The following is a 20,902-nucleotide window of genomic DNA, read 5'->3' as shown; positions in this document are numbered from 1 at the left end:
CCCCCCCCCCCCCAACCCTACTTAGCTGTCTAGATGGCAATCTTCCGTCAACCATGGCAGTCGGTGTAACACACTCTTTAATTTCAGTAGCATCATATTGTAGGCAATGGTGAGTGGTCATTGGTCAGAACGGCCTTGTGACTCAGCTGACCAAAGGAATCTCTTCTAAGCATTTTTTCTCATTGGTCAGCACAGTCACGCGACATGGTGCCCTGGGGAGGGGCTAATTGTTAGTTTTTGTGAAAAGATGGACTAACCCTTTAAATACCCCGTGTAAGTCAATTTTGTGGAGAAGTCCCAAACAAGGTCTGAGGGTGTCTATCCAATAATCTGCTTTCTATTGCAATGTATCTAAAGGCAAAACCTTTTATTCCCAGTTTTAGACCCCAGGGTTAGACTCCTGTCACATTTGTGTTGCTGTCTCTGTCTTCATTGGGGAGAGTTTCCTGCTTATTTTTTCTGGTGACCATTTGCACTGGCTACCAAAAATTAGGGGAAATCAAAAATGTCAGTGTTGTCCCCAGAACAAGACAAAAGGAGAAATGATCCAATGGGGACGTTTTGACTTTGGGAGAGTTTGGGAGATTTCCTCTAACTTCCTGTTGGGCCTCTGGAACAGGAAGAGAAGGGAAATTTCCCCAATGGTACCCAGATAGAGAAATAGTGGGGTTATCTCTTCCTTACTGTACCCAACATTAAAAAAAACAAAAACATTTTGGCTATAAATATACTTTGGGGATTATTTATAAAATAATTATTATTATTAATAAACAGGATTTATATAGCGCCAACAGTTTGCGCAACGCTTTACAATATAAGGAAGACATTACAATCACAATACAATTCAAGACAAGATGGTAAGGAGGGCCCTGCCCCTGAGGGCTTATAATCTAAGAGAGAGGGGCCAGTGATACATGAGGAGGTAGCTGTGTGGGGATGAATTGTTTGAGAACATGATGGTTGAGTGGTTAGGTTGAGGTGGGACAGGCTTCCCTGAAGAGATGAGTCTTAAAGGATCGCCTAAATTGCATTACCATGGATCTTTCAAAACTGAACATAGATTTGTTCTGTGCGAATGTGGGCAAAAATTAAGGTTTCTTTCTACGTCTAATGTAATTCATTCATAAGACTAGTGAATCAGGAAATACCACATTTTGGCCACTAGATGGCGCTGATGAGCAAAGGAAATAAATACCTCATTATGGACACTAGATGGAGCCAAGGAGCATAGGAAAAAAGTATTGATTTCCTATGTTCCTCACCGCCATCTAGTGACCATAGGGGTATTTTCCTGATTTGCTTTGATCTTATCAGTGAACCACATCATGGCCACTAGATGGAGCCGAGGAGCATAGCAAATAAATATTTTTTTTCCTATGACCTTTATCTCCATCTAGCGGCTATGATGTGGTTCATTCATAAGATTAGAGTGAATCAGAAAATAGCAAATTATGGCCACTAGATGGAGCCGAGGATCATAGCAAATAGATATGTATTTCATTTGCTCCCCAGCGCCATCTAGTGGCCAGAGCGTGGCATTTTCTGAGTCACATGTGTTTTTGCTCACATTCGCACAGAACAAAAGGACACGCACGTTCGCAGGACAAATAGTTCTGCAAACTTTTTGTTATAAATACCTTTGTTTATGTACCTGGCTGCTGCTACAAAAGCATGCTACAACACAGGGTATTGTAGCAGAGGTCAGCATTAGACTGGGTTCCCACCGGCTGGTCTCAGAGTGCAGTTAGTGCCAGAACTATGCAGGCACTGTCGGGCGGAAAATCAATCTGCCCAGTGGTGCCTGCACTCATAGCTGGCACTCTGCAACTGGCTATACCCAGGACCGAACGCACCCACTGCACAGCTCTAGGTGCACCTCCGATGAGGGTGAATCTATCCAGCGGTAGCAATAAAAACCTGATGGCGGGACTAACCCTCCGATACCTTATCCGACCCTAAAAAATTCAGCTTTGGATACAATTATACGACCACTGACCTGACGGGCGACTACTTCTGTTATATTTGAACTTCCTTCAAAAGCCAAAGATGATCCCATGATTGGAGAATATTTTGCTGTTGGCGGTCTCACCGCCGTCCTGTGCGTTGTATTCATGTACGCGCGGCTAAAAATGGATTTAGGAAAACGTCATGTATCCGCAGATGGCGCGGCGAATGTGGCACCCAGGAGACGGGTATATTCATCTCCCCGAGCTTTAAATAACAATGGGAGCAGATGGTTAGTTATTTTATCATCATTTCCGGGTTTCAGTGAACAGAACTTCACACCCAGGATTCTGTTTTCCAAGAAATGTAAAAACTTCAGATTAAAATAAACAAGAATACTTTCCTATAGTTTCAAAAGGTGGAAATTTAGAGGGTTAGTCACTAGGAAGCAGAAGGATCCAGACGCAGCTTCAGCTCACTTCGGCCGCCGGAGCCCTTCGGTTCAGTTCATAGTTGTACAATATCCCATACAGCAGCCGAAGGCGGCCGAGCGGCTCAGCCAAGCCGAACCCATATGCTTTGGCTCGGCTCGGCTGAGCTGTAGTGACACCTGAAGCGTGGAGAAAGGTCGGCCGAAGACGACCAATCTCCACGCAAATGACGGCTGGGAGGAGCCAGCCGTGATCGCACGGCTGGCTCTGCCCAGTTGTAATGACAGATCAGCGTCCCCAAATGACCTGGGGACGCTGATCTGTCATTAAACAATAACAACTGGGCGGCATCACGGCCAGCTCCGCCCAATTGTTTTATCTGCCAGGGACCTGCTAGAAGACTCTGGCAGGTGCCGGCCAATAGTAATCAGTTGGGCGGAGCTAGCGGTGATATCACTGCTAGCTCGGCCCAATTTATATTTTGCTGGCATCTGTCAGATTGTCGCCAAATGCTCAGAGTTACTGAGCAGAATAGCCGAGCCGAATGCCACTCGGCAGCATTTGGCTATTCACTCACTGTTGTTCGGCCCAGTGGCGTAACCAGAGTACAAAATTTGGGGGGGGGGGGGGTATTGGCAGGCTCCTGTCCTTCTTCTGTGCAGGGGAGCCCGGGTCCCTGTAGGGAAAGAGCCTGCCAATCAACTGGTTATCATGGCAAGTGGGCCATGATATTTTTTACTTTTTAATCACCTTTTTATTTTCTTAGTTTAATATTTTTTTCCTATAATTTTGGCTGCAGTCTTATTACAAGTGACATTGCCGAGATCACTTGTAAACAAACAATCGGCTTTGTGCAAAGCAGGACTAAATGTAGAAAGCAAATTACCGCCCGGGATTCAACACCGCTGCAGCCCGTAAATCTTTCACTCGCTGGGTCTCGCTTGTCACTGCCCGGCGGCCAGCGCCCCCCCACCCCAGCTTTGCACCCGGGGCAGCCGCACCGACTGCCTCCCGGTTGTTACGCCACTGGTTCGGCCCCCATGTGAATAGGGGTGAATGGCAGCGAGTGAGCTGCCGGAGCTTCGGCTCAGCCGATCCAGCTGTTAGAGAGTCGAACTCTTCTGCACTTTGGCTCACGCCAACATGCAGAGCATGAAATCAGCCATACAAGGTGAATAGCCGGACAGCGTTTGGCTCACTTCACTTCGGCTGGGTCATTCACTCGGCTGCCTTCTAAGGCTGGGTTCACACCTAGGCGTATCGAATATGCGCGTTTGTCGCGCGCTTCGTGCCGCACGTTTTTACTGCGATTCGCAGTAGACAAGCACGCGTTTCCGAGGGCTACCTGGCTGTATCCCAATAGATATGTGTGGCAAATACACCCCAAAGAAGCTCCTGTACTTCTTTGGACGTAGGGCGTTTTGCAGCGCATTTTGCAGCGCGTTCCTACGCGCTGTAAACAGTAGAAAGGTATCATGGCACACTCACAAGTCAGCATGTAAAAAAACTTGTCTCACCACTGAGGTTAAAAGCAGAGGTTTAGATACACGTCTTCTGCAGAAAATGTGAAAGCCGCACAGCCGCACCAAGACACCTCTATATAGTGCGTTCTTAACTCTAAACTATGAGAGTCTCCATCTTGGAGCACATGGGGGCCGAAGATTTCAAAAAAGATTTCAAAACGCGCTGTAAAACGTCCAGGGGGGGACCAGGCCTTAGTGAATAACCCCCTTGGACTTTTGAGTATGACTTTACATTAGAACTACAGCCAGTCTGTAGACATTAAAACAGTAACAAGCAGTGAACAAGTGTTGGAATAAGTCATCACTGACCTCTGCATCTGCATCCACTGTGCAGCAATTCTTCCTCAAAGTTGAAGACATTTAAGTCTGGTCTCAGCACTCTGCTCTCTCCTATCCCTCGCATGTTTACATTGGAGGCTGCCACATCACTGCTGGCAGGGGGGAGCAAAACCAGCTACTTAGAGAAGCTGCAAGTGAAAGTGTTTTTGTTGTAAACTTTAAGGCTGAAGTTTAATCTGCTTATATTTTGTCTTCCCTGGTTTCCCCTCCCCCCTCATCAACATGCTACTGTCCTTTTCATGACATACTTTATTTTAGACCCTGTGATGTCATCCCTGGGTCTTTCTGCTTCTCTATACAATGCAGGTAGATCGTGGCTGGTGGGGGGAATGGGGGGGAGGGACAGGCAGGATGCTGTACATAGCTTCCTGAAAACATTACAGCACCCTACCTCAGTACTCCTCAAGCCTTGATGGGCAGATATTAGCCTGGAGAAGTGGGTGCCTCTAGGCAGGCTGCAGACCGTCCTAGGTAACACCCACATGTGATGCTGAGCCTCCATGATTGACAGCAGTGATATCCAATGAATGAAAGGGTTGGGGCCAGGGACAGTCAGGCTGGGAAGGAAAAAGAAAAATGATGCTGGACGTCCTCCAGCCAGGAAATGAGGCGGGCTCTATGTGACTTGCTGCAGTTGTATTGGTAGCGGAAGTTGAATTATCCGTCTTGTCAACATACCGGGTCGCCAAAAAAATACACACTGAATCATCACGAACTAGAAGATTGTGCCAAACATTGGAGGCAATTAACAAGTTGGCCGTGTGAGCAATTTTCGATCGGCCATTTGCAAATAGGCAATTAGTGATCATTAGCCCCCAGGTTAAAAAACAAACAAACATTGCAGAGTACTAATGCACTGGATGCCGGTATACATGGGAGGCTGGTATTACAGAGTATTTTGCAGCGTATGCATATTTACAATTATCGTTCCAGTGTTCACCTAAAAGTATATCAGATGCCAAAACTTTATTTTGGATGGAGTCGGGAATGGTTGTTTTTTGTTTTTTTATTGCCATCTGTAAGCTGAAGTTTATTCTGCTAATATTATTTTATTAAAATTACATTTTTAAATAAATCTTTTCCGTTCTCATGACGTATCTTATTTTAGTCCCTGTGACATTATAATGGGGTGTCTCTGCTTCTCTATACAATGCAGGCAGATCATAGCTGGTAGGAGGGGCCGGCAGGGTGCTGTACATAGCTTCCTGAAAACATCACAGCACCCGGCCCTGATGCAAGCAGTCGGCTGGCCCTTGGGAGGAGTTATGCAAATATCACAATGTCTTGATAGGGGGGCGTCAGTCTGGAGTGGTTGGCGTTCCTAGGCAGGACGCATTTGCACCTAATAATAAACTTTTACACTGTGTTCTATTTGCACTCTTCCCCACACATTGTTATATGACGCGTCCTCTGTCTTCTTCTTTCTATTAGGGAAATTCCGGCCTTGGATTTAGCATTGCCGGAGGTATAGATAATCCTCACGTGGGGGACGATCCGGGAATTTTTATAACAAAGATCATCCCAGGAGGGGCAGCAGCGGAAGATGGAAGACTCAGGTGAGATCAGATGTGGATGGCATATGGTGTTATGTATTAAAAAAATGTCAACGGCCCCATACATTCGCCAACACTTTCACCTGATAAATTCATCGCATACGATGTTCATTGATTGTTCTAGTTTAATTTTTCTTAAATGTTTATAGGCAATCGTTAATCACACAATCACTGTAAAGTGCCCCCTGGGAAATACGAAGGCTGTTGTTGTAATTGGGGCTTTTGTACGTAAGTCATGTCAACTCTCATAAATGTATGCACCTCTCGTATCTTGCAGTGTATTGTACGACAAAATGAAAATAAAAATCTTCTTGATTAAAAAAAAAAAAAAATGTCAGCGTTGGTCATCCGTCGAAACCGCCATGTACATTATTTCAGCATGAATGGGGGCAAAAACAAATGTTATTAGTACATTTTCTTTCCAGGTCAAATGTAATTCATTCAGAAGGTTGCAGTGAATTAGGAAAGTTCCACATTATGGCCAGCAAATGGAGCCATGGAGCATAGGAAATAAATACTTATGTCCCATGATCCTGGGCTCCACCTAGTGGCCATAGTGCGGTACTTTCCTGATTCACTCCAATCTTATGAATGAACCACATTATGGCCACTAGATGGAGCTAAAGATGATAGGAGCAGGTTAATAGCACCTCCTAGCTCCAATTATGCCAATGCAATCAACACCTGGTTGCGACTAACAGATTATGTGGATTGGAGCGACATTCACCATATTTATTCCCAGATAATTTTTTGTACAAGTCGTTCTGAATTGAGAAAGATGGTTGGATGTCCAGTGCAATGTCTTCAAGAAAAATACAGCAAGTCCAGTTGCCTTGGACCAATCCACAGAGCTCACACAGAGTAGAGGCTGTGACAGCTCTTGCCTCACTAGTTAGGTTACACAAGCAGTGGGGAAGCCCGCTGCTGTGTAACCTAACTAAATGTCAAAAGCCGGATGCAGTGCCACCTGTAAGTAACAGGCAGCGCTCCGTCCATGACAGGTGACACAGTGGGAAGGATTTCCCTTCTGTGTAACCTGTTACAAGCCGATCTGAATGGAGAAAAAGCTGTCAGCTTCAGCCTTGAAGCTGACAGCTTTTTCCTCCATAATACCAGCTGAGGCTCCTCCTGCCCTGCCTCCCCCTGACCGCACGTCCCTGTATAAACCACATTGTGCAGATGCTGGGGATGTTGGAATTCACATAACTCGCTCTGTTATCTCCCCCTGATTTTTCCTCTAATTTGCGACCTGCCTGACTACAGTTTTCTTTATTTGGTCTCTGATGAACTTTGTTTTACTCTGTGAGATTTGGCGTTAAACCTGTTTATTTATTAATCGTAATTAACTAGTGCGGCTGGATACATAAACCGATGATACCTGGTAACCAACTGCAGGGATCTCAAGTCTCCCTGATGTTCAGGGAGTCTCCCTCAATTATACAGCGGCTCCCTGACGTCTGTGAGAGAGGCATTTTCTCCCTGAAAGGTTTACTCTGAGTAAACCTTTCGCTTGGCTCTGTCTCAGAAGGAAGAAGCTACTTGCTGCACAGAGAGGGCGGACATAGACTACTACTGAGAGCAGGTACAGGCACCGAGATCTACTGCTGCAGGGTTGAGAGAGTGCTGTTAACCCTTTGTGGATAATATAGAATCAATTATATGTCCTGGTTGTCTAGTTATAGAGAACATTTATTTCATTTGCTGCCCATAGCAACTAGTCAACTGTGTATCAGGGACTTCACAGCTCAGCGGTTTTTAAAAAAAGGTCTCGGGCTGTCTAATAAATTGTGACCTTTACACTGACAGATACTTGAACATCAATTCACAAATCTGATGGATATATATATATTTATATATAATCATTATTATTTCTTTTATATTCTGACGACGGCCGCTGTAAAAAAACAAAAAAAAACAGAAAGGGAACCTCCCTGAAATAAGGTTTTGCAGGTTGGGATGTCTGCAACTGGAAAATCTGAATAATTCTAATGCTTTCTGAAACCTATCAATGTGCACTTACCCTGCCACGCATATGAATTCAAGGTGGATAATTACACTGCATTCTATGGGGAGGTCTAACGTTCTCATTATTTATTGTGATATGACTATTTCAACATCCCCGTACCTAAAGCCATCTATTAGACCCGTTTTATCCTTCAGAACATTATCGGTATTAACACCTGCTTGTGTTTATTTTGTTCTCTCACTTTTCCCGCTTTATGTGCTCAGAAATATCATTTTGTCACTGAGAAAGAATTTCTAGATTAAAAAAATCTATTTTGTTGGATGCTTTATGATTAGTGATGCAAATGCACGAAAAATATTAAAATAAACATTGCGCATGACAAACATGAGTGAGCGGAGACTGAAAACCCAAATTTGGATGCGGATGTAAGAAAAACATTCTAAAAAATTAATCGTTGTCACAAATTACAATTGTCCTATGGATGAGTGAAACTTTCTTTAATTTGTTGTAGACGTCTTCTGCATAAATGTAGAAAAGCTCCTAACCTGAGATAACCTGGCTCCTAACCTGAGATAGGCGAACCTGTGGGTACCTTGACACAAGTAACCTGGCTCCTAAACCTGAGATAGGCAAACCCTGGGGGTATCCCAGTCTTAGTCGGTAGGGTTTAATGTTGAGTTGTCCCACCCTTTGCAGCTATAACAGCTTCAACTCTTCTGGGAAGGCGTCCACAAGGTTTAGGAGTGTGTCTATGGGAATGTTGGACCATTTGTGAGGTCGGGTACTAATTTTGGAGGAGAAGGCCAGGCTCGCAGTCTCCGCTCTAATTCATCCCAAAGGTGTTCTATCGGGTTGAGGTCAGGACTCTGTGCAGGCCAGTCAAGTTCCTCCACCCCAAACTCGCTCATCCGTGTCTTTATGAACCTTGCTTTGTGCACTGGTGCGCTGTCATGTTGGAACAGGAAGGGGCCATCCCCAAACTGTACTTCCGAGCCCTGGTTCTTGCTTGCCTTGATGGAAGCATCAAGATTTTGAGAAGATCACATATTACGGATCTCCTTTTGCATGGTGGAGGGTGCATGGGATTATAGCTTCCCAAATAGATTTGCTATGAATGAATGAACCACATTATGGCCACTAGATGGAGCTAAAGATGATAGGAGCAGGTTAATAGCACCTCCTAGCTCCAATTATGCAAATGCAATCAACACCCGGTTGCGACTAACAGATTATGTGGATTGGAGCGACATTCACCATATTTATTCCCAGATAATTTTTTGTACAAGTCATTCTGAAGTGAGAAAGTTGGTTGGATGTCCAGTGCAACGTTTTCAAGAAAAATACAGCAAGTCCAGTTGCCTTGGACCAATCCACAGAGCTCACGCCTCTAACACAGAGTAGAGGCTGTGACAGCTCTTGCCTCACTAGTTAGGTTACTAGATTTAGATTTTCTGGCAAGTACTTGTTGGAAAGTTCCAACGTCCTTTGGGATCGCATGGTAAGGACAAACAAATGTTACAAAAGAGCAGAGGAGTAAGCAGATGTTTCATGTGGAACAAGAAAGAAAACGGAGCGTGTTTGGGCTAAGCTCAGCTGTGCCTGAGTGCTGCAGAACTTTGATAGTCGCATGTGTTCAGCCCAAATTAGCGTCACGCAGTGCCCGAAGCAACGCACAGACTTCTCTCCTTGTTTCATCCGAATGACTCAGATCGCAGTGCTGGTCACAGTCAACCCTTCACAAATATGGAGATATTTTGTTAACCCCTAATGAAGAAAATCAGGCAGACTGTTGTAGAATATTTTTGGATGCTTCTGTAAGCTTCTATATCCTGATATGCATACGTGCTGGAAGGAAATAAATAAAGTTCATGGTTTCAATTACAGAAAAAAATGAAGTTTCGGACTACTGTGGAAAGATAGCACAACAACATTATTATTATACAGGATTTATATAGCGACAACAGTTTGCACAGCACTTTAACATGCCATCAATGACCTCTCTGTACAGTGATGTCTTGGTTTTATCTCTTTCCTGAGTAGTTGGGGCCTATATTCAAATATAACATTTGGAGTCATTCACACTTATGCACACGTTGATGTGTATTTTGATGGAATGGTCTGTGGAAGTAAACAATCTCTCAAGCTTAGTGGTCAGTGGGAGTTAAAATAAAATTACCTAGCGTCTGCAGTCAGTGGGAGAAGGAATAATGCCACTTTATTGGTGCCCTTGAAAGGAATAGTTGGCCATCACTGGTATCAGTTGGGATTTAAAGTGCCCGATCATTGGTGTCAGTGGGAAGAACTGTATCTTTTGTTGGTGTCAGTGGGAGAAATTACACTGCATCCTTTGTTTTAGTGGAGGAGTAGTGCCTCATTGTTGGTGTCAGTGGGAAAAATAGTGCCACAAGAGCCAGATAAAGGCTAGCAAAGGGCCACAGTTTGGGGACCACTACTGTACTCTACAACTAAGACTTACTAGACTAGTAAAAATCAGACTGCTACAGGCAAGAGGAATCATTTCCTCAGTGAAGGTTATAACTTCCTTCTAGGGGCTTAGCTGCATCAACGTGTACCAACAGCCCAGGATATGAAGGCTAAAGGTTCAAGGATTCACATGATTGATCTCTTGGCCAACATCTTATCTCTTAGATCAGGCCAGCCTTTTGGAGAACAAAAAAAGTCAAAGACATTGTCATGGGAAGTACTGTGATCTATCTGAGAGGTAATACATACAGTATCTGGAAGCAGGGGCATCCCTAACATTGTCACCACCTGAGGCAGCGGAAGGAAGGCCTCTGCATCATGTCCCGGCCCAGTATTGGCCAGCATCGCACCCAGTGATGTCACTGGTTGCCAGGAACTGGGAGGGCTGCTGGCCCGAGCATCCCAGGTTGCTAAGAGCTGGGCAAGAAGGAGTGTATGGCCTGCACATATATCCCCCACACAGATTTTAGCAACCTAGGATGCTCTTGCCATAAAGGGGGCAGCAGGCACACTGCAAACATTGTGCAGCAAAGTGCCCCCCCCTCCCATATGAGCCAAAGAGATAGATGCAGCCTGAGACATTGTAGTTATAGCCCTGTCTGGAAGTGTTACAATTCACATTATTTATCTTGCATGGAAGCAAAATGAAAGAATACATTTAACACTAAGGGGCCTATTTATAAACAATTCACAGGGACATTCGCCCTACGAATTTCTGTGAACATACGTTCTGTGTGAATAGAGGCAAAAAGGAAAAGTAAATTGCAGTAAGTGCTGCAAAAGGGGCCCAAACCAAGTACTGAGTACATATGCATGCTTGTACTTTTCAGAGGTCCGATATTGTTCTATGTACAATCCTTGTTTTATGGATTGCATGTAATAATCTACTTTTTTGAGGTTGTGGATTTGGGGTTCTTGGGGTTTTCATGAGCTGTAAGCCATAATCATCACAATTATGACAAATCACGGCTTGAACTATCTTGCTTTGTATGTAATGAGTCTCTCTCATATATTAGTTTCACCTTTTAAGTTGCATTAGTGAAATAAATGAACTTTGCACGATATTCTAATTATTCGAGTTTCACCTGTATTACAGGTTGACTGTAATACCCCAATATAGCCACTAGATGAAGCTGAGGAGCATAGGAAAGAGATATTTATTAAAGGAGAACTATGGGGTAAGTGTTTTTCCCCATAGTTCTCCTAAGGGTCACGGGAGGCCACAAACTAGCGTCCTCCCATGACCCAAAGCTCAGTATACCGCGAGCTACTGTCAAGATCCACCGAGCTGCGTGAGTGACAGCTGGCTCTGCCTATCTAGAGGCAGAGCCAGCTGTACCCACCCCCTCCCCCGTCCGTTCCGCCAGTGAGCGCTGGAGGATTGGAGCGGGGAGGGGGGGAATCCCTGCAGGGAGCCGTGAGTGACAGTCACGGCTCTCTGCAGTGCTCTCTTCCCGATTTATTGAGCCGACGTGTGACAGTTTCATTGTCTAATGTGAAAATCACTCACCTCATAGTTCTCCTTTAAGAATGACTTGAGAAAAAGTATTCTATGGACACAGATATACTAAGCATACAGAATGGCTTGTTGTATATCTATTAGAATACAATAAAATAGAAAAGAGGACCTTTCATTAAATTTATAAGTAAGTCTCTTTTATTCCCCCTCTTACTGGTAGATAGAGCCATCCATGGATCGAATTTTGGGTGATTCTGCAGGAAACGGCTGAAATTCTCACCTGTATGGCCAGCTTTTGAGCTGTCTGCAGTTAAAGTAGTAACTCAGTATAATAGAGTCCAGAGCGTAGGGAACATTTTGGTCTATTGCTTAGAGGTTGCAAATACAAACCCTGACTTTGTGTCCTTCACTACAAACCGAGGAATGACAAACCTTCGTTGTGCCATGTGTTTGAATGCGCTGTTCATTATACAACCTTTTATGTTCTGCTTTATGTGGAGTTTTCCTGGCAATGACTCCGGGATCCATAAAACACGCAATCTGTTATGAGCACATTGAGCCTATTTGGTGTTCGGGACGTACAAATATAAAGCGACTTGACACGGGTCAATTGTCTCTATTGCACATATCACATAATTTACTACATATTATGCCCATGGTTTGTCCTTCAAGTTATATTTGCGCTAAAGAGCAAAGCGTGCCGATGTCACAATGCCCATCATGGCCACCTTCAAAAAGGAAGTTCAGCCTGTGGAAGGTCATTCTGGCAGCTCCAAACATTTTTTTGAATCGTTACACATTTATAACATAATTTTCCCCGAAGAAGAACTCCAATCAAATACTTAAAGTGTACAGAGTCTAATGAGAGCTCCGTACGAAAGGTTCAAGAGTCCAAATTCTTTCATATTAGTGTTAGTTCATAGCAGGAGAACACGTTACAGGGGCGCAAATAAAAATCTCCATCCTTCTTCACGGCTCAGGTGTCGTAAATGGCAGGACACAAGGAGCAAAAGGAGAGCGTGTAGATGTTCCACTGCCCATCACGGACATCCTTCAACAGGAAGTTCAGCCTGCAAAAAGACAACTCAGGTTGTTGTAAATGGTAGACCTCAGAGATGGCATTACCACCAGAAATACTTCTTAGCTGTATGGAAATTACAAGATGCCATGAATCAATGGGGTTGGTTTACTGCCTTTGGGCGATCCCTTAAGACTCATCTCTTCAGGGAAGCCTATCCCACCTCAACCTTACCACTCAACCATCATGTTCTCATACAGTTCATTCCCACACAGCTACCTCCTCATGTATCACTTGCCCCTCCCTTCTAGATTGTAAGCTCTCATGGGCAGGGCCCTCCTTACCATCTTGTCTTGAAATGTATTGTGATTGTAATGTCTTCCTTATATTGTAAAGCACTGAGCAAACTGTTGGCGCTATATAAATCCTGAATCATAATAATAATAAAAGCAAATAGGCCGTGCACTTACACTTTGCAGGGGAACTTTCCCTTAGTGAATGAAGTGAGGCTCTGCTGACTTCTATCATCCAATATTGTGCAAGCAAAAATCCTTTTTTTTTTTTCCTTGCTTACAATTGGATGAGAAAGGTAAGGGGGTAATTTACAGGCCAGATCAGAAACTATAGATCTGGCACTGGATGACACTGGTACTAGATGGCATCCAACACCCAGTGTCAACTAATACCGGTGTCATTGTGCGTTGGTGTGATTGGTCACAGCAATCGCTTGGCTACAGGGACACACCAATTGACTTTGTACCCTCTTTTCCAATGGACAGTGCCATCACGGTGTGAGCGCTTGAGGGTACCATAAAAGATAGTATCCAAAACTGTCTATGAGCAATGCTGTAAAAGCCTTTACAGGTCATTAACCATGAATGATGGCCCTAGAAATCTGCTGTGCGCTGCAGTACCTATTATGTATGGCTGAATTATCATTTTTGTAGGTAGGTACACTTGACAAAAGTGATTATGCCTTAAGATTTTTTTTGGGGGGGGGTTATTGATTTTTTAAACTTTTTTTGTCTGTCTACTATGTGATAGCATAGTGAAAGTGATGGACTCCCTTTAAGGAGACATCAGGGGTCTAGTAGGCCCCTAATGTGACCTCTACACTTCACTGGAGCTAATCAACCATGGATTGTGCTTAATTGGCTTGTTCTTCAGCCACAGAGGACAAGGGGGGAATGATAGCCCTGAACCTGGAAGTGATCAGCGGGATCACTTCCAGGTAGCCAGAGATGATCAGCAGATGGATATTTTGCTGGGCTCACTCCACAATGATACATGGTCAGCCCGGAATACATAGTGGTGGGGGTAGCTTCAGAGAAACTGGCACATTCTGCAGCCCATAGGCTTTACAGCTGCCTGAATCACTGCAGGTTGCAAAAGAAATGTAAACAGACCTCTGGCAGCTATAAGGACCAGAACCAGGCTGGTGCTGCCGCAGATGTAGCGTCTGAGGCAGCTGAATTAGTAAAGCAAACCTATAGTGAGAAAACACCTAGGTGGCCATTGCTGAGCTCTCCTTTTAAAATGCTGGTTGCATGGCTGTAAAAAGTTTAAAAAGTATCTGACTTTCCTATGACTTCACCGGTCAATGACTTAGAAAGCATTGAGGCCAGAGATGCCATCACAGGACACTGGCAGGAGGAACCACGGGGAGATATGTTAGACATGCTATACTGTACAGTGCCTGAACAATGGACTCACTGCCCACCAGACATGTTCTTTTAAACAGAAGCTCTATTAGGACTTTGTTATACCAGCGTCAGGGTCACTTTAAAGTACTCACATTCCCATATGTATCTGAAAATCCTTTACATCCTTTACAGCAGACTCCCTTTAAATCATTGTACCCCTTTTTTCTAAAAATAAAGAAGATTTATGTCTCTCTCTGGCAACACTTAGCGCTGATGTATATTGTCCTGGCTGTACGGTTTACAGCATGCCATCCACAATGAACTCTTGCTTGGATTTCATATGCTATTAAAGTTATGTGACAGAACATTGTGTCAAAATAAAAGAGAAGGGCGATTGTTTTATTGTAATTTTTTTTTTCCCTCCGCTGAATCATTTGCGCCAATCGTCTCTGAATGTGTTTTTCAGGGTCAATGACTGTATTCTCCGAGTGAATGAAGTGGATGTCTCCGAGGTGTCGCACAGCAGAGCTGTAGAAGCGCTAAAAGAAGCCGGTTCCATTGTCCGTCTATATGTACGCAGAAGAAGACCCATCCTTGAAACTGTTGTAGAGATTAAACTTTTTAAAGGGCCAAAAGGTAAAGTGTTTTCTACATTTCCTATTGTCGTGTACGTAATTTATCTGCACAAAGGCAACGTGCATATTAACAACGCAGATTTTCTTTGTTTCTCTGCTGCGTAGAATGTGTAGAAGAAAAGCAAATGAAACAAAAAGGAAATTCTAAAACTCTTCCGGGGAACTAATTTCTAGTTACTGAAAATACATCAACAAATAACATACTTAAGTCCCTATGACCAAATATTGTACTTTTAGAGTAGATGTAAGTACTAGTAGACATGTGCGATTTGTTTCATTCCGAATCAAAATTCGTACGAATTTTAAGTAATTCTGACATTCGGACACATCCGATTTTCTGAATCCCAATGTGTCCGAATCCGAATTTCCGTTTCCGAAATTTTGGATCCCATCCGAATTTCGTTTAAAAACGTAATTGAATACTTCAGAATACTAATTATATATATATATAATACTAAAGCTGATGCTCCAAGACCCAAATGGAGTCCAAATTTCCGAATACCATTCGGGAGCTCCAGAATGCCATTCGGGTCTGGAAGCTTCAGCTTTAATATTATGTATGTATATGGCTCCCAGACCCGAATGGCATTCTGGAGCTCCCGATTGGTATTCGGAAATTCGGACTCCTGAATTCCATTCGGGTCTAGTAACCCGGAACCGAATTTGATTTCGGACCCGAATCCTGAAGTAACGAAATATCCGAATTGAACCTATTTTTTCCGCAGCTTACATGTCTAGATGTAAGCTCCCAACTGTTTATTACAGACAACTGTCAATTTTTTCTTACATAAATAATGGTTTTCATATTTTTTCTGTTGAATTTACATGTTGCTTATCTCCTGCGACCTTTTTTTCAGTCACTTCCATCTACATGTACTCCAGTAATGGCTGATCCCAGATAGCAAGCAATTGAGCTGCAAGTTTGAAAAGGACTTGCTAAAGTATTGCAGACTTGCCAAGCTTCACAATTTTGTTGCACAATTACAGCAAGTCTGCATTGCAAGTCTCCAGACCAGCGAGCTTGCAGAGCTCTTGCTAAGACCTGCAGGACTCTTGCTGTAGACTTGCCAAGCGAATTTGCTACAAATTCAAAAAGTGTCACCTAGAACTTGTGCTGCGAGTGTTCTGCAAGTCTACAACCTGCCCGGAATATGTGCAGCAAGTTAACAAGAATTACAATTTAACCCTGACACAAGTTTGTGGCAAGATATCCTTGCTATCTGGGATGGTATTTCAAAGTATGGAGGTTTCCCAATTGTGTTGAAAGAGCCTCTCATAGTCACCTTTAGAAGCCTGTGTGACAGGGAAAAATGCTTTAGTAGAATTGGAGGACAGGGACAGGGCGTTGTCACCCCATAACAGGAAGTGCCTGAGCAAGGAACTTCATGGCAGCAAAGTGGCTTAGTGGCTAGTATGATATTGTACTGAGCATGCCCAAGACGGCTGCCTCACCATCTGCCCCAACAGCAAATAAAAGTGCTTTGGGTCCCGGGGAGAAAGTGGTATTTAAATTAATATGGCAGAATAAACAGTTATAACTAAACTAAAGATTTGACAATATTGAAAATGATTTAAATACACATGTTTTATGAAAGCTTAGTGATTGAGTTTATATACATTATACTTTAAAGTTCTTCTCAATGCTCCATTTACTGACGTGAGGCTTCAGCATGACCTCACAGTATGTCTGGCCCCCTCCTGAATGACATCCTGAATGACATAATTGGCATCCCAATTTTCATGGGAATTTGTGGCTATTCAGCCAAAAGAACATTTGTGAGGTCAGGTACTGATGTTGGATGAGAAGATCTGGGGTTCCAATTCATCCTAAAGGTGATTGATAGGAATAAAATCATAGCTCTGTGAAGGCCACTCAAGTTCCTCCACATCAAGCTGGCCAGACCATGTCTTTATGGAGGTATCTTTGTGCACAGGGGCACAGTCATGTTGGAGCAGAAAAGGGCGATCTGCAATTGTTTCCACAAGATTGCACAAGCACAATTGTCTAAAATGGCTTTGTATACTGTAGCATTAACAGTACCTTTTACTGGAAGCATTTGGACACAATAATTTGGAAGTGTGTTCAGATATTTTTAGCCATATAATGTATATACAACCTTTGATATAAAAATAAACATTCATTACATTACAAAGAATTCCTAAAGCACCATGGGTTAGCTGAAGACTGAACACAGCAGAATAGCCAGCTTTCAGGCATCCTTTGTCTGACTGCAACCTCATACTAGGTTGTCTGAAGGAATGAGTCACTGCTCTGACCACAGGGTTCTTTCAGCGCAGTGGTAAGAGCAGTAATTCAGTTTTCCAACCAGTTGTATGACAATGATTTAGCTTCATATGGTAAAGTAGACTAAAGTTCCTCCGGCTGGTTAGAGAAAAAAATTACATAATTTTCATGAATTTTATATAAGTTGACAAAAAAAATGTTTTACTTTTTTTTTTTAGCTCTGACTATAATATTGAAAAAAAAATCTTATGTTCTCTTTTAATATGACGCTATAAATATATATTTGCTTTAAATGTAACTAATGATGATTATGAACCCCGTACAGGGTTGGGTTTCAGCATCGCAGGCGGAGTCGGAAACCAGCACATTCCAGGGGACAACAGTATTTATGTAACCAAAATTATTGAAGGAGGAGCAGCACAAAAAGATTGCCGTCTACAAGTTGGGGATAGGTTGCTGATGGTGAGAATGACTGCTACATACATTTATCATTTGAGGCTTGATAACCAACTTCACACAAAATGCATGCCTCTATTATGGGCAGGTATGGGCAGGGTTCTAATTCTTGCCTGGGCTGTCACTTCTGTCAGGGACTCCAGCATGGCGATCTCAGCACACCCCTGGCATGACCATGGCTTGGACTAAGAGCTTGGCTTTTTAGTTATGTTACCTGTGTCACATGTCTGGGAGTTCTTATTTTTCATTAAACAAGTAGTACATTTGTACATTTCCAGGTAGTAGGAAGTAGTATGTTTGTGCTCTGAGCACTTAAATGGATTCTCCACAGCAACATATGGATAATTTACTAGGACCAATGACAACCACGATTTGGCTACAAAGTTAGTTTAGCCAATCAAGCTGCATTTTAGTAAGTGTTTGTAACAGTATAGTAGAGCGTCTTGCAACCTGTATTTGAATATCCTTAAACGCAGGGAGATTCTTGCACTGTAGGTCCTCCGATACAGTTTTCTCTACAGCAAGGAAAACAGTGAGTAGCAGGAATGAGCCCAGGTTTGGGCTGAACCCAATCAGAATCTGAGCTCCTCTCAAACCTGAAAGAGCTCCTCCTGAGCACAGAAGGAAGCTCTTTCCATGCCACCCAATGAGGTGAGGAATTTCACAACTATCCTGTTTCCCCTAAAATAAGACTTACCCCGAAAATAAGACCTAGTACTATTTTTGGGAATTGCTCAAATATAAGACCTACCCCTAAAATAAGACCTAGTTGTGACCATTCCCAGCGACGGTGGTGGCATAAGGGGAACTTGAAGAGATGTGGTAGAGAATCAGCGGTGCCAACGAAGCCAGCGCTAGAGGAAGCAAGGCGGCACCGGAGGGAGCAGAGCCGCATGAGCCGATGCCGCCTCTATAGCGCCGGCTCCTGTCACAGGCGGATTGATACCAAATGCACTCCGCCAGTGAGGAATTGATAGTGAAAGAGCGCTTCGCTCATTCTGGCCAGCAATTGATTAGCAAATTGCTCTTGGAAAGGTACGGCAACCCTGATTGCCCTGATCACCATATTTTTGTACATGAATACATGTAGACTGTTGTACAAGAATAAGTGTGGATTGTTGTAAATTAAAAAAAAATAAGACCTACCCCGAAAATAAGACCTAGTGTGTTTTTTTGAGCCAAAAAAAAAATATAAGACAGTGTCTTATTTTCGGGGAAACACGGTACAACTTAATGTAAGCAAAGGATGGGGTGCATTGATGTTATTGACCATATATGGCTACATGGCTATATTAGGTAATTGACATGTGCAAGACAAAAGTCTTGCGATGGTCGTAAGGTGTATGGGCACCTTTACATTGCCATATAATCGATAAAACGAAATCACCTGCACTCCATACAGCATACAGACCTTGGATGAAAGGTTGGTGCTTGAAGTGACAACACGAATGGCGCCGTGTCAGATACAGTCCATAATAGAAGTCACCAGCACTCGATGATGTGTGCAAGAAGTAAAACACTTTTTATTCAATCGCCACATGCGTCATACAGCCAACGTTTCGGGGCCACGCAGGGTCCCTTCTTCTGGGCGACAGTGACCTCACTATGTCGCCCTGAAGAAGGGACCCTGTGTGGCCCCAAAACGTTGGCTGTATGACGCATGTGACAATTTAATAGAAAGTGCTTTACTTCTTGCACACATCATCGAGTGCTGGTGACTTCTATTATAACATGGGCATATAACGTAAATGACGCCAACAGAAGCATCCTGCCCCTATGTTTATGGTCAGCTGATTTGGGAGGCCCGTGTAGCTTACACATTGAAGTAAACTCATCCCAACTGAGCAGCACAGTAGCAATATCAATAAATCTAGTAAAACTAGGAAACAGAGGCAGAAGTGCCTTAGATCTCACACTGCAGATATCTAGGTATATGGCTATAAGCAAACAAGGGCCTAGGCACAGTCACATCAGAAAGTGCACAGCTATTTTTCAGAAGGAATTCAAGGCAAAGGATTTTTCAGGGCACAATTTTTATTCCTGGATGTTCTACATACAATAGACATGTGCGATTCGTTTCGTTACGAATCGAAATTCGTACGAATTTTCCTGAAATTCCGAATTTCGGAGCATCCGAAATCCGAATGGCAGTTTCCGAATTATATCCGAAATACACGAAATTCCGTTAACGAATTTCGGATCCGAATTTCTTTGAAACAGGAACTAATATTACCCCTGTAAATGAGGTTGAACAGCATGACAAGATTTTTTTTTAATCCGAGATACGGATCCGCTGCTGCTGATGCATTACAATACACAGTTACACACACAGGCAGGAAATACGAAATTCCGTTGACGTATTTTTGTTCCGTTACGAACATTCGTTATATTGAAGGTAAAAAGCAAAGTACATTTATATTGGAGTTCATGGTAGTTTTTTTTTTTTATTCCGAAATACGGAATTCGTAATACGGAATCCGTTAACGGAATTCGTATTTCGTTTTGGTTGACCAATCAGAGGTTCTCTTCTGCTGCTGAGAGTTGCATTACAAATACAGGCAGGAAATACGAAATTCCGTTGACGTATTTTCGTTCCATTACGAACATTCGTAATATTAACGTTAAAAAGCAAAGTACATTTATATTGGAGTTGATGGTAGTTTTTTTTTTTAAAGTCCGAAATACGGAATTCGGAATACGGAATCCGTTAACGGAATTCGTATTTCGGATAAAAAAACAACTACCACTCCAATATTAACAAAGGTATTTTGCTTTTTAACTTCATCATAACGAATGTACGTAAAGTTACGAAAATATAACCGCCACTAATGAAAATTCGTATTTCGTACGAATCCGAATTGAGTTCAGTTACGAAATACGAAATAACGGATATTCCGAAACGAAACAGAACAAATTTTTTGATGGCGCACAAGTCTAACATACAACAGCAAAATATTACACACAGCTGAGGAATCTCCATAATCTCTTCATAATCAATGCAATAAAAACATTTTCTCTTTGAGAAATTGATTCCACAAAATGGGCAGTTCAATAAATACATGAAGTTCCTGGCAAAAAAATCCCAACAAATTCAGCCGACACCATATTTCTTTGTTGTGTCAAATGATCGTTTGTGAAAGATCATTTAAAACCATCAATTGTCATTATGTGTATGCCCAGCATAAGAGAAATAGTTTAAAAATGAT

The 20,902-nt window shown here is 42.9% G+C and overlaps 1 protein-coding gene across 1 annotated transcript in view; it reads left to right on the top strand.

Annotated features, from left to right (window-relative positions):
• Positions 1 to 20,902, top strand: part of LOC108790332 (disks large homolog 2-like) — a 101,290-nt gene that overhangs the window by 21,383 nt on the left and 59,005 nt on the right. The window contains exons 4-6 of the mRNA XM_018560568.1: positions 5,669 to 5,793; positions 14,827 to 14,996; positions 17,566 to 17,702. Coding sequence (XP_018416070.1) covers positions 5,669 to 5,793; positions 14,827 to 14,996; positions 17,566 to 17,702 — 432 coding nt within the window. The remainder of the gene's footprint in view (positions 1 to 5,668; positions 5,794 to 14,826; positions 14,997 to 17,565; positions 17,703 to 20,902) is intronic.

Source organism: Nanorana parkeri, unplaced genomic scaffold (assembly GCF_000935625.1).
Source record: "Nanorana parkeri isolate BGI_ZX_2015 unplaced genomic scaffold, ASM93562v1 scaffold466, whole genome shotgun sequence".
Lineage (NCBI taxonomy): Eukaryota > Metazoa > Chordata > Amphibia > Anura > Dicroglossidae > Nanorana > Nanorana parkeri.
The sequence above is the reverse complement of the archived record's forward strand: the minus strand, read 5'-3'. Positions and strand labels throughout refer to the sequence as shown.